The 14,084-nt window shown below is 45.3% G+C and overlaps 1 protein-coding gene across 3 annotated transcripts in view; it reads left to right on the forward strand.

Annotated features, from left to right (window-relative positions):
- The window catches only part of RFX2 (regulatory factor X2), a 70,992-nt gene that overhangs the window by 24,100 nt on the left and 32,808 nt on the right, over positions 1 to 14,084 (forward strand). For all 3 annotated transcript variants that reach the window (XM_039355296.1, XM_039355299.1, XM_039355297.1), the window contains exon 2: positions 13,789 to 13,886. In XM_039355296.1, coding sequence (XP_039211230.1) covers positions 13,797 to 13,886 — 90 coding nt within the window. In that variant the 5' untranslated portion in view covers positions 13,789 to 13,796. The remainder of the gene's footprint in view (positions 1 to 13,788; positions 13,887 to 14,084) is intronic.

Consider the following 14,084-nt stretch of genomic DNA (forward strand, 5'->3'; position numbering starts at 1 on the left):
TGCAGCTGCTGGCCCTGGTTGCTCAGCCAACAGTCCTGAGTCCTGTAACCCATTTTTCACCAGATATCCAGGAACTCCGATATCTAGCGCGGACCTTGTTAACCCGGGCGACGTCCGAGCCGGTATGGCATTCTGCAATTTACGTCTCACCATATTTTTTTATGGGAGAGACACTCTTTGTCTGACTCCTCTGATGAGACCTGTCCAGTATGGTTGAACCTCTGGCATAGCTCTCATCTTCCTCAGAGTACACAAGCCCCACAACCACGTCAAGGTAGTGCCTCACTGGGGGATTATTATTATTATTATTATTATTATTATTATTATTATTATTATTATTATTATTTAATTAATTTACCCCCCCTCCCGGGCCAGCCTGGGGGATTCTGGGAGTTGAAGTCCACCCGTCCTAACCCCGGTCGGAGCCCCCTTCCTTAAGGCTTGCACCGGAGGGGGTCCGGATCAGGTTCAGGAAAGCCTTCGCGCCCGATCCTGATTTGCAGAGCGAGAAAAGCCTCCTTGCGCGCAGGGGGGGGATAATCCCGGGATTATCCCGGGATTATTCCCGGGTCAAGGGTTAACCCGGGTCAAGGTCGCCCAGCTCCGGCCCGAGGGGACAAAGCTCATCCCTCCGGCTCCGGAGAAATCCGGACAGCGCGGGGGGGGAGGGGAAAAGGTCGAGCCGCTCCGCTCGGCGCAACTTTTGCACGGATGCGCGCAATCCTACCCGTCGCGCAGCGGGAGGATCGGGCCCGATCCGGGCAGGCAGGCTGGGGTCCCTATCCGGGGGGGGGGGAGGCGAGGGGGCGTCTGGAAGGAAGGAGGGGGGGGCCGTCAGCAGAGGAGCGAAGCCTGCAGATGTGCAATTTAATCCCGGGAGCCGCCGGCTTTAGCGCCGCGTTGTTGATGGAGTAACACACGGTTGCCCCGGGCGACGCGCCGGCCTCCCGATTGGTGGCCCGGCGCCGGTTGCCCCGGCGACGGAGAGAAAGCTTCCCAAAGTAAACAAAAGCTGTTCCGTTCCCCCTCCCTCCCCTCCCCTCGCAGCGCCCGAGATGCGTCAGGCTGCTGGGTCAGTCCTTCCAGGGCGGGGCGGGGAGGGGCGCGGCGGGGGGGGGAGAGGAAATGAAATCTCCATGGCGACTGCAGAGAAGCCGGGCGCTTTGCAATAGCTTGGACGCCTCCCCCCCCCCGCGTTCCGACCCATCCTCTGTCTTGGATATGATGATTATGATGGGGGGGGCATACTTTTTGCTCTTTGCAAACCAAAGAGGCAATGGTTTGCGCTTTCTTGTGGCTAAGAAGGGACCGTCTCTTCCCCCCCCCCCAACGTTCAGTTTACTTTTGCACCCCGTAAAGGAGATCTCTGTGCGAGGCCTGTGGTGTAAAACCCTCTTTAAGATGGAGTGGGGGGCTGTTTTGCTGCCCCCCACGATTTTCTGAAAGGCTTCCAAGGTGCTTTGAAATGAATAGAATAGAATAGAGCAGAATATAGAATAGAAGAATAGAAATATAGAGTAGAATAGAATACAGAGTAGAATAGAACATAGAATAGAATAGAATAGAATAGAATAGAATAGAATATAGAATAGAATAGAATAGAATAGAATAGAATATGGAATGGGGAATAGAATATTGAATGGGGAATAGAATAGAATAGAATAGAATAGAATATGGAATGGGGAATAGAATAGAATAGAATAGAATAGAATAGAATAGAATAGAATATGGAATGGGGAATAGAATAGAATAGAATAGAATAGAATAGAATATGGAATGGGGAATAGAATATTGAATGGGGAATAGAATAGAATAGAATAGAATAGAATATGGAATGGGGAATAGAATAGAATAGAATAGAATAGAATAGAATAGAATAGAATAGAATAGAATATGGAATGGGGAATAGAATAGAATAGAATAGAATAGAATAGAATAGAATAGAATAGAATATGGAATGGGGAATAGAATAGAATAGAATAGAATAGAATAGAATATGGAATGGGGAATAGAATATTGAATGGGGAATAGAATAGAATAGAATAGAATAGAATAGAATAGAATAGAATAGAATAGAATAGAATAGAATATGGAATGGGGAATAGAATAGAATAGAATAGAATAGAATATGGAATGGGGAATAGAATATTGAATGGGGAATAGAATAGAATAGAATAGAATAGAATATGGAATGGGGAATGGAATGGAATAGAATAGAATATAATAGAATATGGAATGGGGAATAGAATAAATAGAATAGAATAGAATAGAAATCGGAATAGGAATAGGAAATGGGATAGGAATAGGAATGGAATGGAATGGAAAGAAACAGAATAGGATAGAATAGTGAAAGAACAGAATGCAATGCAATATGGAATAGAATAGAATAGAATAGAATAGAATAGAATAGAATAGAATAGAATAGAAGCGAAGCTGGAAGGGACCTTGGAGGTCTTCTAGTCCAGCCCCCTGCTCAAGCAGGAGAACTTATACCAGTGGTGGTGAACCTATGGCACGGGTGCCAGAGGTGGCACTCAGAGCCCTCTCTGTGGGCACGTGTGCCGTCGCCCCAGTCCTGGGCCTTCAGCTGGGTTTTATAAAACCTTTTCGCTTGAGGCCTCCGCCGCCATGTGCAAAAAAAAAAAAAAGGTTCAATCAATCAGTCCATTTCAACTTCTCGTGGGAAAAAAAAGATCTTGCAAAGTTAGAATTGATTGATTGAACTTTCTAGTCCCACCCAGTCTGCCCTTACCGCTGTAGCCACGCCCACCCAGTGGGCCACACCCACCCAGCACCCGACGATGCGTAAGTGGGTTTTGGGTTGCAGTTTGGGCACTCGGTCTCTAAAAGGTTCGCCACCACTGACTTATACCATCTCAGACAAGTAACTGTGGTCTCTTCTTAAATTCTCCAGTAATGGAGCACCCACGACTTCTGGAGGCAAGGAGTTCCACTGATTAATTGTTCTCACTGTCAGGAAATTTCTCCTTAATTCCAGGTTGCTTCTCGCCTTGATTAGTTTCCATCCGTTGCTTCTTGTCCTGCCCTCGGGTGCTTTGGAGAATAAGTTGACTCCCCCTCTTCTTTTGAAACCTCTTCCATTATTGCAGAGAGCCTGGCTCATTTTATGTGTGTGTGTGTGTGTGTGTGTGTGTGTGTGTGTGTGTGTGTGTTTGTGTCTGGTTTTGCAAAAAGCATCCTTTTCCCACGTAACCCGGGATGTGAAAAAGTCCAAAACATGTGTTCAGCAGGAGGAAATTATATAACAACAGCGACAGATGTTCCAGATGCCGGAGGGGGTGCACGTTTGAACAAGTTGTAATCTTCCTTACACCCTTGTAAGGCATTGAATCTCCCAATTGCAGATGAAAAGGTTGAGGCTTCCTCGGGGTAGAATTAGGATTGAAGTGGTGGTGGGGTGTGTGGAAATCCCCAGTTTTGTGAGTTCTTGATGACTTTAAACAACAGGTGGTCCTCGATTTACGATCACAACGGAGCCCGAAATTTCCATTGGCTAAGTGAGTTTTGCCCCATTTTACAATTTTTCTCGCCACGGTTGTTGTGAAGATACTAACCCAGTTGTTAAGTGGCCTCCCCATTGAGACCTGGCTTGTGGAAAGGTTGGGAAAAGGGATCCCGTGATCCCGCCGGTTGCCAAGCCCACCCAAATTTTGATCACACATCAAGTCATAACTATGAAAAACGGTCCTAAGTCACTTTTTTTTCCACAGGGGGGGGAGGGTTTAATAACTTCAACCGGTCATTAAATGAACCTGGAATTAAGGAGAAACTTCCTGACGGTGAGGACAATTAACCGGTGGAACAGCTTGCCACAAGAAATCGTGGGTGCTCCATCACTGGAAGTTTTTAAGAAGAGACTGGACAGTCACTTGTCTGATATAGGTTCTCCTACTTGAGCAGGGGGCTGGACTAGAAGACCTCTAAGGTCCCTTCTAGATCTATTCTATTCTATTCTATTCTATTCTATTCTATTCTATTCTATTCTATTCTATTCTATTCTTTCTATAATTCTATTCTACTCTACTCTATTCTATTCTATTCTATTCTATTCTATTCTATTCTATTATTTCTATATTTCTATTCTATTCTTTCTATAATTCTATTCTATTCTATTCTATTCTATTTTAATCTATTCTTTCTATAATTCTATTCTACTCTACTCTATTCTATTCTATTATTTCTATATTTCTATTTCTATTCTATTCTATTCTATTCTATTCTTTCTATAATTCTATTCTATTCTATTCTAATATTTCTATAATTCTATTCTACTCTACTCTACTCTATTCTATTCTATTATTTCTATATTTCTATTGTATTGTATTGTATTGTATTGTATTGTATTGTATTGTATTGTATTGTATTCTATTCTATTCTATTCTATTCTATTCACTGTACTAGTCCAGCCCCCTTGCTCAAGCAGAAGATCTTCAACCATTTCAGACAAATGGCTGTCCAGTCTCTTCTTCAAAGCCTCCAGTGTTGAAGCATACCCACAACTTCCGGTGGCAAGCCGTTCCACTGGTTAATTGTTCTCACTATCAGGAAATTCCACCTGAGCTCCAGGTTGCTTCTCTCCTTGATTTGTTTCCATCTGCTACTTCTCGCCCGCCCTTCAGGGGCAGCCCCATGACCTGCCAGGAACGTCCAAGGCTGTGCATGATGGGCAGATGGTTTTGCTTGACGCAAAACAACTCCCAAGGCTTCTATTTAAACCGGAACCCCCCTGGCTAAAATAAGGCTTCTATTTGAGGACAAGGCTGTGTCCCCTTCTAACTGCCTGCCTTTTCCTTCCCCTTTCTGGAGGGGGGATAGTTGCAAACCCAACACACACACACACACACACACACACACACACACACACACACACACACCCTCCTCCTGTGATGACTCAACGGCCTCCCCTGTTTGATTTGGCTTTATTTCAAATACAGACAGGCTGGCTTTCCCCAGCCCCCCCCCCCCCAAAAGTTTAAATCTTGAAAAAATCCCGACCCTGCCAAAAACGACTGTTTTCAATCGCACAAAAATATGCTGCCGCTCGGAAATGGCAAAGATTTCGGCTTTCTTGAAAGACCAATCGCAAGAGAAGTATTTTTTGGTATGGAAAAAATGGATAGACTTTATGCAATATAAGTTGGATATAAAAAAATATTATTTAGTTTTTCAATAATTTATATTTAAAATTTAAGATATTTTATAGACTTTTTTCTTTTTTCTTTCTTCCTATTTTCTTCTATTTCCTTGTATTTTTGTTTTTGTACACATATATTATTGTTAGTTAGTTTATAATTTGTTTAATTAATGTATTTAGATTTGTTTATGGTTTATATCTGTTTTAAGAGTTTTTGAAAAAATATTAATTAAGCCTGTATTCAGCTCTGGGAAGGTTGGGGGAGGGTATGGGAGGGTTGGGGGGGCTCGGGGAGGGGAACCGTATTGTTTTGTAAAATTTAAAATTTTTCAATTAAAAAAAAAAAAAGTGTGCTGCCGCTTTGTGCCTTTGGTTTGCGGTGGTTTGCACAGGTCGTCCTTCGACATAACGACCACAACCGAGCGCCAGATTTCAGCCGTTGAGTGAGGTGTTTGTTTCAGTGAGTTTAAGCCCCCGTTTTACGACCTTTCTCTGGCGCAGTTGTTAAGGGAATCGCAGCGGGTCTTAGTCACACCCAGTTGTCCAGTGAGCCCAGTTCCCCTCCTTGACTTTGCTCGTCAGAAAAGGTTGCAAAGAAAGAGGGATCACGGGACCTTGGGACACGGCAACAGTCGTAAGTATGAACCGGTTGCCAAGCGTCTGCATTTGGATCCCATGGTGGTGGGGTCTGCTGCAAAGGTCGGCGGTGGGAAGGATGGTCATCGGTCACTTTTCTCCAGTGCCGTTGTGACTTTGGACGGCCACTAAATGAACTGTTGTAAATAGGATAGGATAGAATAGAATAGAATAGAATAGAATAGAATAGAATATGGAATAAATGGAATAGAATAGAATAGAATAGAATAGAATAGAATAGAATATGGAATAAATGGAATAGAATAGAATAGAATAGAATAGAATAGAATAGAATATGGAATAAATGGAATAGAATAGAATAGAATAGAATAGAATAGAATAGAATAGAATAGAATAGAATAGAATATGGAATGGAATGGAATGGAATAGAATAGAATAGAATAGAATAGAATAGAATATGGAATGGAATAGAATAGAATAGAATAGAATAGAATAGAATAGAATAGAATAGAATAGAATGGAGAAATATCAAATAGAACAGAACAGAATAAAGAAAGAATAGAATAGAATAGAATATAAAATATAATATAAAATGTAAAATATAAAATATAAAATATAAAAAATAGGATAGGATAGGATAGGATAGAATATAGAATAGAATATAGGATAGGATATAGAATAGAATAGAATATAGAATAAAATATAAAATAGAATAGAATAGAAAGAGAATAGAATAGAATATAAAATAGAATAGGATAGGATAGAATAGAATAGAATAGAATAGAATAGAATAGAATAGAATAGAATAATATTAGAACAGAATGGAATGGAACAGAATAGAATAGAATCTGGAAGGGACCTTGGAGGTCTTCTAGTCCAGCCCCCTGCTCAAGCAGGAGAACCTATATTGTCCCAGACAGGTGAATGTCTAGTCTCTTCCTAAAAACCTCCAGTGATGGAGCACCCACAATTTCTGGAGGCAACTTCTGTTCCACTGATTAATTGTTCTCACTGTCAGGAAGTTTCTCCTTAATTCCAGGTTGCTTCTCTCTTTGATCAGTTTCCATCCATTGTTTCTTGTCCTGCCTTCAGGCGCTTTGGAGAATAGCTTGACTCCCTCTTCTTTGGGGCAGCCCCTGAGATACTGGAACACGTCTCCCCTATTTCTTCTTTTCTCTAAACTAGCAGCCGTTCTTCGTATGTTTTAGCCTCCAGTCTCCTTGGATCCTCTTAGTTGCTCTCCTCTGAATTTTTTTCCAAACTCTCAACATCTTTTTGGTGATATGGTGACCAAAACTGGCTGCAGTATTCCAGGTGTGGCCTCACTAGGCTTTTATAAAGCGGTAGTAAGACTTTGCGTGATCTTGATTCTGTGCCTCTGTTTATACAGCCCAGGATTGTGTTAGCTTTTTTTTTTAAAGATCTAGCTATGGTTTGTACTTGGTTTGTTTTTAATGGGAGCCCCTCTAAAGGCTTCCGGTATCCCGGAGGTGGGAATGTTGAATTGAAACGGAGGAGGAGGAGGAGGAGATGACAAGGAGATACAAGGCCTCTGTGCACCCTCACCTGAGGCTGGTTGGCTGATGGGCTCCTCTTGAGCCCAGCCCACTTTGCAGGTGTGAGGTTCAAACCAGGCTTTCACCATCCTGGAGAAAAGGTAGGGAGTGGTTCCAAGGCGCGTGCTTCCTCTCCTTAAAATCTTTTCCTAGCTTGGGTAAACTTAGCAGTCAGGCTGGCTTGTGGCTTTGGTGTCAACCTGGCTCTTTATTATTATTACTAAAAGTTTTACAAATTTATTACAATATAACCCCCCCCCACCCCTCACCCCTTCCCCTCTCCCCCACTTCCCAGAGCTGATTACAGGGTAACAAATAAACAAACATAATCTAACTAACATAAACCAACTATACTATCAGTCAAAACCATAACACACTTTAACTCCTTCTCAAAACAAATATTAACAAATTAAAACAAAAATAATAATATAATTAAAACTATTAATAATTATCTAAAATCTACTCAACAGCAAGGTGATACTTTTCAGTTTCATATTTCTTTTGAATGTAATCAATCCATCTTCTCCAAACCATAATGTCTCTTTCTTGTGAAGTAGGTGGAGATTTTCACCATTTCTGCTAAATTAGGGTGTCAGCCTGGCTCTTGAGTCAGTTGTTAGTCCTCCCTAACCAAGGTTTGTGTGTCGCCTGAAGGCAGCCACCGTTGGCTAAAAGGTGGGTTGTGCCTCCTTCCTGACTCTTTAGGAATAAGAATAGAGCTGGAAGGGACCTTGGAGGTCTTCTAGTCCAGCCCCCCGCTCAAGCAGGAGACCCTAGACCAGGGGTCTTCAAACTTGGCCCTTGGATGACTTGCGGACTTCAACTCCCAGAATTCCTCAGCCAGGCACACGTGCCTGGCTGAGGAATTCTGGGAGTTGAAGTCCGCAAGTCATCCAAGGGCCAAGTTTGAAAGACCCCTGCCCTATACCATCTCAGACAAGTGACCGTCCAGTCTCTTCTTCAAAACCTGCAGTGATGGAGCGCCCACGATTTCTGGAGGCAAGGAGTTCCACTGGTTAATTGTCCTCCCGGTTAGGAAGTTTCTCCTTAATTCCAGGTTTGCTTCTCTCTTTGGTCAGTTTCCACTTTCTCCCCCCCCCCCTTTAAAACAAGCCGCAAAGAGGATCAGGGTGCTGGAGGCTCAAACATACGAAGAACGGTGGCCGGAATTGGGTACATCTAGTTTAATGAAGAGAAGGACGGGGGGGGGGCATGATAGCCGTTCTTCCAATATTTGAGGGGCTGCCCCAAAGAAGCCCTCTGGACAAGAAGACCTCCAACTTTGTTATTCTGTGAAAGACGAGTGGTGTGTGTGTGTGTGTGTGCATGAGACCCTCTTCTCCAAAGCTGCTGAAAGCAGGACAAGAAGCAACGGATGGAAACTCACCACGGAGAGAAGCAACCTGGAACTAAGGAGAAATTTCCTAATAGTGAGAACAATTAACCCGTGGAACTACTTGCCTCCAGACGTTGTGGGTGCTGCAACAGTGGAGGCTTTTAAGAAGAGGTCCACTTGTCTGAAACGGCATCAGGTGTCTTGCTTGAGCAGGGGGCTGGACTGGATGACCTCCAAGGTCCCTTCCAACTTTATTATCATTATTCCAACATTTCAGGGGCTGCCCCAAAGAAGAGGGAGTCAAGCTATTCTCCAAAGCGCCCGAAGGCAGAACAAGAAGCAACAGATGGAAACTCATCCAGGAGAGAAGCAACCTGGAACTAAGGAGAAACTTCCTGACAGTGAGAACAATTAACCAGTGGAACTCCTTGCCTCCAGAAGCGGTGAATGCTCCAACCCTGGAAGTTTTTAAGAAGAGACTGGATGGCCATTTTGTCTGAAATGGTCTAGGGTTTCCTGCCTGAGCAGGGGGTTGGACTAGATGACCTCCAAGGTCCCTTCCAACTTTATTTATTTATTATTAAAAAATTTTACAATAAAAACCCCTTCCCCAATCCCTCCCAACCCACCCCAAAACCCTCCCCCATTCTTCCCAGGGCTGAATACAGGCTTAACTAGAACTTAAAAGAAAAAAAGTTTTAAGCCCAAATAAACCTTAAGCAAATATAATTAGACTCAATAAACAAATTGTAAGATACTTTAACTCCATTATATATAAAGTTTTTAAGAAGAGACTGGACAGCCCTTTGTCCGAAATGGTCTAGTTTCCTGCCTGAGCAGGGGGTTGGACTAGATGACCTCCAAGGTCCAACTTTATTATCATCATTACCGCCAAGGTCCCTTCCAGCTCTGTCGTGCTGTGATTCCCACTTTGTTTTGCTCTTTGAATAATAATAAAAAAACCCAAATGGCGAGGCCAACGTTGCTGCTGCTGGTGACTTTCCAGTGCAGACCTCGGAGTTCAGAGACATCAAAGATGCTGAAGGGGTGGGGTGGGGTGGGGGCTTCTCCTGAGTCATGGGATGGGCTGGCAAAGCTCCCAATGCAGAGTTGTTTCCTTCCTCCCTCTCTCTCTCTCTCTCTCTCTCTCTCTCTTTCTCTTTCTCCCTCCCTCCCTCCCTCCCTCCCTCCCTCTCTCTCTCTCTCTCTCTCTCTCTCTCTCTCTCTTTTTTTCTTCTTCAAAAAAGGGCTGGCTTTTCCCTTTGCCCCCTCCCTCCCTGGAAACGGAGACAGGCCGGGGTAAACAGAGACCGTTGCTAGCGACTCCCATCTGCCCGGTGCGCCTCTGGTTGACAGCGGCCTTTGCCTGGGGTGGTGGAGTGGTGACGCCAGCCGTCTCGCAAGAGAGACGTCTGTTAGACAGCTGAGAAAGCCCCACTGGGCACTTTGGCCTGGCCAGAAGGGCAAGGAACGGTCTGACGGTCCTTGTCCAGTTTGGATACCGCCTACATCTCAAGAGTTCTCGCCACAAAATGGACGTTTTTTAAGAAGAGACCGGGACAGCCCTTTGTCTGGAATGGTAGAGGGTCTCCTGCCTGAGCAGGGGGTTGGACTAGATGACCTCCAAGGTCCCTTCCAACTTGATGATTATTATTATGGATCATCGCACAGTCAGCCAGATGTTCAGACTGGATTTGGCATTTTTGTCCACCTATCGAGTCCTTACCCAGGACCTGGGGTAGGCAGATGTGGATGTTTGATGGTATCACAGATCACGCTGCGGTTCCCAGTAAGGCCGCCTTTTGCAATTGACTAATGGCGAATTTGTCAATGCCGATGATGGTGTTCAAGTGCTTCTTCTTCTTCTTCTTCTTCTTCTTCTTCTTCTTCTTCTTCTTCTTCTTCTTCTTCTTCTTCTTCTTCTTCTTCTTCTTCTTCTTCTTCTTCTCCTCCTCCTCCTCCTCCTCCTCCTCCTTCTTGTTATTATTAAATGAGGGGCTGCCCCAAAGAGGGGGGAGGCCCCCCATTCTGCAAAGCACCAGAAGGCAAGACAAGGAACAACGGATGGAAACTAATCAAGGAGAGAAGCAATCTGGAATTAAGGGAGAAACTTCCTAACAGGGAGGACAATTAGCCAGTGGAACAACCTGCCTCCAGAGGTTGTGGGTGCTTCATCCCTGGAGTTTTTTAAACAGAGACTGGACAGTCACTTGTCTCAAATGGCAGGGGTAGGCAACCTTGGCTCTTTTAGGACTCGGGGACAGGGCAGGGGTAGGCAACCTTGGCTCTTTTAGGACTCGTGGACTAGCTAGCTCAGGAATTCTGGGAGTTGAAGTCCACGAGTCCTAAAAGAGCCAAGGTTGCCTACCCCTGGTCTAGGGTCTCCTGCTTGAGCAGGGGGTTGGACTAGCACAGGGCTTTTCAAGCTTTTCACCCATTGTACCACTTTTCGGATATGGCAACATCTGAGTACCCCCAGTCGCCTAGCAAGGTGTCAAAAATTTGATGACCCCTCCCCAAAATGGAAAAATGATAAAGTACAGGTAGTCTTCGACTTACAACAGTCCGCTTAGTGACTCTTAGAAGTTACAACGGCACTGAAAAAAGGGCCCCCCAAGCCACAGCCGAGCAAGACACCTGCCTGCCCACCTGGTGGCGCTCTTCCTCCTGTCCAAGGTTTTCATTGTTGTGAGCGTTTCTGTTGGGGATTGGCAGCAGGGGTGGGGTGGGGGGGTGTTTGGTTTTCATTCCCCCCCCCCCCCGTCTGCTGGGTGGTTACAGCAGGTTTTGGTCACTTCACCTGACCCTGGGACACTGTGACCGTCCTAAATATGAATCGGTTGCCAAGCATTTGAATGTCAATCACAAGACCCTGGAGAGGCTGCAACATTCCAGCTGATTGGCGCTTCTTCTGGGCTCAGCAGAAGCCCCAGGATCAGTGCCGCTTTCCAGCTGATCGGCGCTTCTTCTGGGCTCAGCAGAAGCCCCAGGATCAGTGCCGCTTTCCAGCTGATCGGCGCTTCTTCTGGGCTCAGCAGAAGCCCCAGGATCAGTGCTGCTTTCCAGCTGATCGGCGCTTCTTCTGGGCTCAGCAGAAGCCCCAGGATCAGTGCTGCTTTCCAGCTGATCGGCGCTTCTTCTGGGCTCAGCAGAAGCCCCAGGATCAGTGCTGCTTTCCAGCTGATCGGTGCTTCTTCTGGGCTCAGCAGAAGCCCCAGGATCAGTGCCGCTTTCCAGCTGATCGGCGCTTCTTCTGGGCTCAGCAGAAGCCCCAGGATCAGTGCTGCTTTCCAGCTGGAGCCTGGCGCTGTTCTTGATGCTTCCACTGAGCCCTGACAGCCCCAAAGAAGCACCGATCAGCTGGAAAGCGGCACTGATCCTGGTGCTTCCGCTGAGCCCTGACAGCCCTGCAGCTCCAGCCGTCTCTCGCTCAGGCTTGTGCGGTGCTGCCCCCGGTTCAGCTCATTCAACCTCCCCAGCTACCCCTTTTCTAGGATGGTTGCGTACCCCCTGCCAGGGGCCAATGTACCACAGGTGGTACCCGTACCACTGGTTGAAAAGCCCTGGTCTAGACCCGTGGTTCTTAACCTGGGCGATATTGCCCCCCAGGGGGCGATTTCGTTTTTCAGGGGGGCAAAGGAACGAAAAGGGGGCGATACGGGGGCGATGGAGTGAGACGTTTTGGGGACACTTTTGAGACTTTTTCATACAGTGAATCGCTGTATATCTGACGGAGGGGGGGGTGCTTCTTTCGAAACATCGCAGGCTGAGTGGCTCTGTAAAACATTTTGTATTGTACTTTTTTAGCGTGCATTCCAGTTCGATATTATATTTTGTTTGTGTCTTTTAAATCCTTTTTACAGTGTGTGTGACTATATATACTTTCCTCGAATCTTAATTGAGTTTCAGAGTTTTCGTTTTCAAAATTCTTAGTTCCTGCATTGCGGTTCTTATGCCATTTATATATATATATATATATATTTTGCGTCTTAAATTTCACTTGTAATTCAATCATTAAATGTTACTGTTTTTCTTTTCCGGCATTTCACTTTCTTGCAGCTGAATTTTGTTTTCAGTGTTCATTACATTTAAGTGGCTTGAATAAACAAGATCATAATGAAATACGCGTATCACGAAGTTTGGGAATCAAGTGACGGGTGGCACCAAATTTTTTTCACACAGTTGAGATATGGGGAAAAGACTGGAAATAAATGATTTGCATCGATATGTCCTGATGACAATTTTAAAGAAAACAAAACAAGCGTTTGCATAAATTGAAGAATTATTTCCTATGTTGTGATTGAGACGTTATGTTGGGGGAGGGGGGCGATGACAACTTCCTCATTGGCTCAAGGGGGCGATTTGTTCAAAAAGGTTAAGAACCACTGGACTAGATGACCTCCGAGGTCCCTTCCAGCTGTATTTTAATGGTTATTGATTGTTAATCCGGCATATGCAGAAATCCTCGTTGGTATGGCTGTTTTGCAGGCCACACCTGTGGTGTCCACTCTCTAAAAACGAAGCCGAATGAAATTTTCCCGGGCTTTGCAAATGGGAAGGGAGGGAATGTTCGGCTTGGATAAAGGAAAGCGCACGAGCGTCTTTTCAGAATTTTTGCTCCAGTTTTGAAAAGCCGCCTTCATCCTCCTCCTGTAGCCCCTAGGTCTGGTCAGGATCCAGGGTGGCCAGGAGGATCTCTCTGTTTTTATTAGTATTATTCCCTTTCATACGCACAAAAATAATTCTCGCCGTATTCTTTGTTACGTTGGGGAATTGCTGGCTTCTTTTGCTAACAAGAACGGTGGGCGAATGCTTCACCTGGGCCAAGGAACGCTCTGCTTTGTTGTTGTGTAACTTCGCACTTGTAAAGGTTTTAATTCTCACATAGTTGAGAGAGAGAGAAAATGAGAAAGAGAGAGAGGAAAAGAGAGGGGGAGAGAAAGAGGGAGAGAGAGAGAGAGAACTGTTGAAGTAATGATTGATTCAAACTGTTAAGCTGGTGAGTTTTCCTCCAAACCTACTTTCAGACTTTTGATCCTGGCTTGTCTGTAATGCCCACCCATCGGCGACTCCAGGCCAAGCCCCCTTTGTTCTACAAGAGGGTGAAATTAGCTCCTGAAGAAATTCCCATTTTTCTCTCCCAGAGCCAAGCATGCAGTCTTCCGAGGATGGGTCCAATTCGGCCACCCCCGTGGCGCTGCGCACTTCGGCCTCCGTCCAGCCTGTCCCAGCCTCCCAGCAGGTAAGGCCTCTCCTCTTTGGCCGGCGAAGACCCACCTGACCCCCTGGACTCCTCGCCTTTGTAACCACCCCCAGGCCCGTCTTCTTGGTTATCTCAAGCAAAGCCGCTTGGACTTCTGGGAGTTTTTACTTTCTGCAACGCGTGACATAACATCTCCAAGCTCGCGAGTCGGGAGAGACGGTCACCTAGGTCAAGTTG

This window comes from Crotalus tigris, unplaced genomic scaffold (assembly GCF_016545835.1).
Source record: "Crotalus tigris isolate CLP2741 ecotype Arizona unplaced genomic scaffold, ASM1654583v1 scf7180000018656.1905471916:244674, whole genome shotgun sequence".
Lineage (NCBI taxonomy): Eukaryota > Metazoa > Chordata > Lepidosauria > Squamata > Viperidae > Crotalus > Crotalus tigris.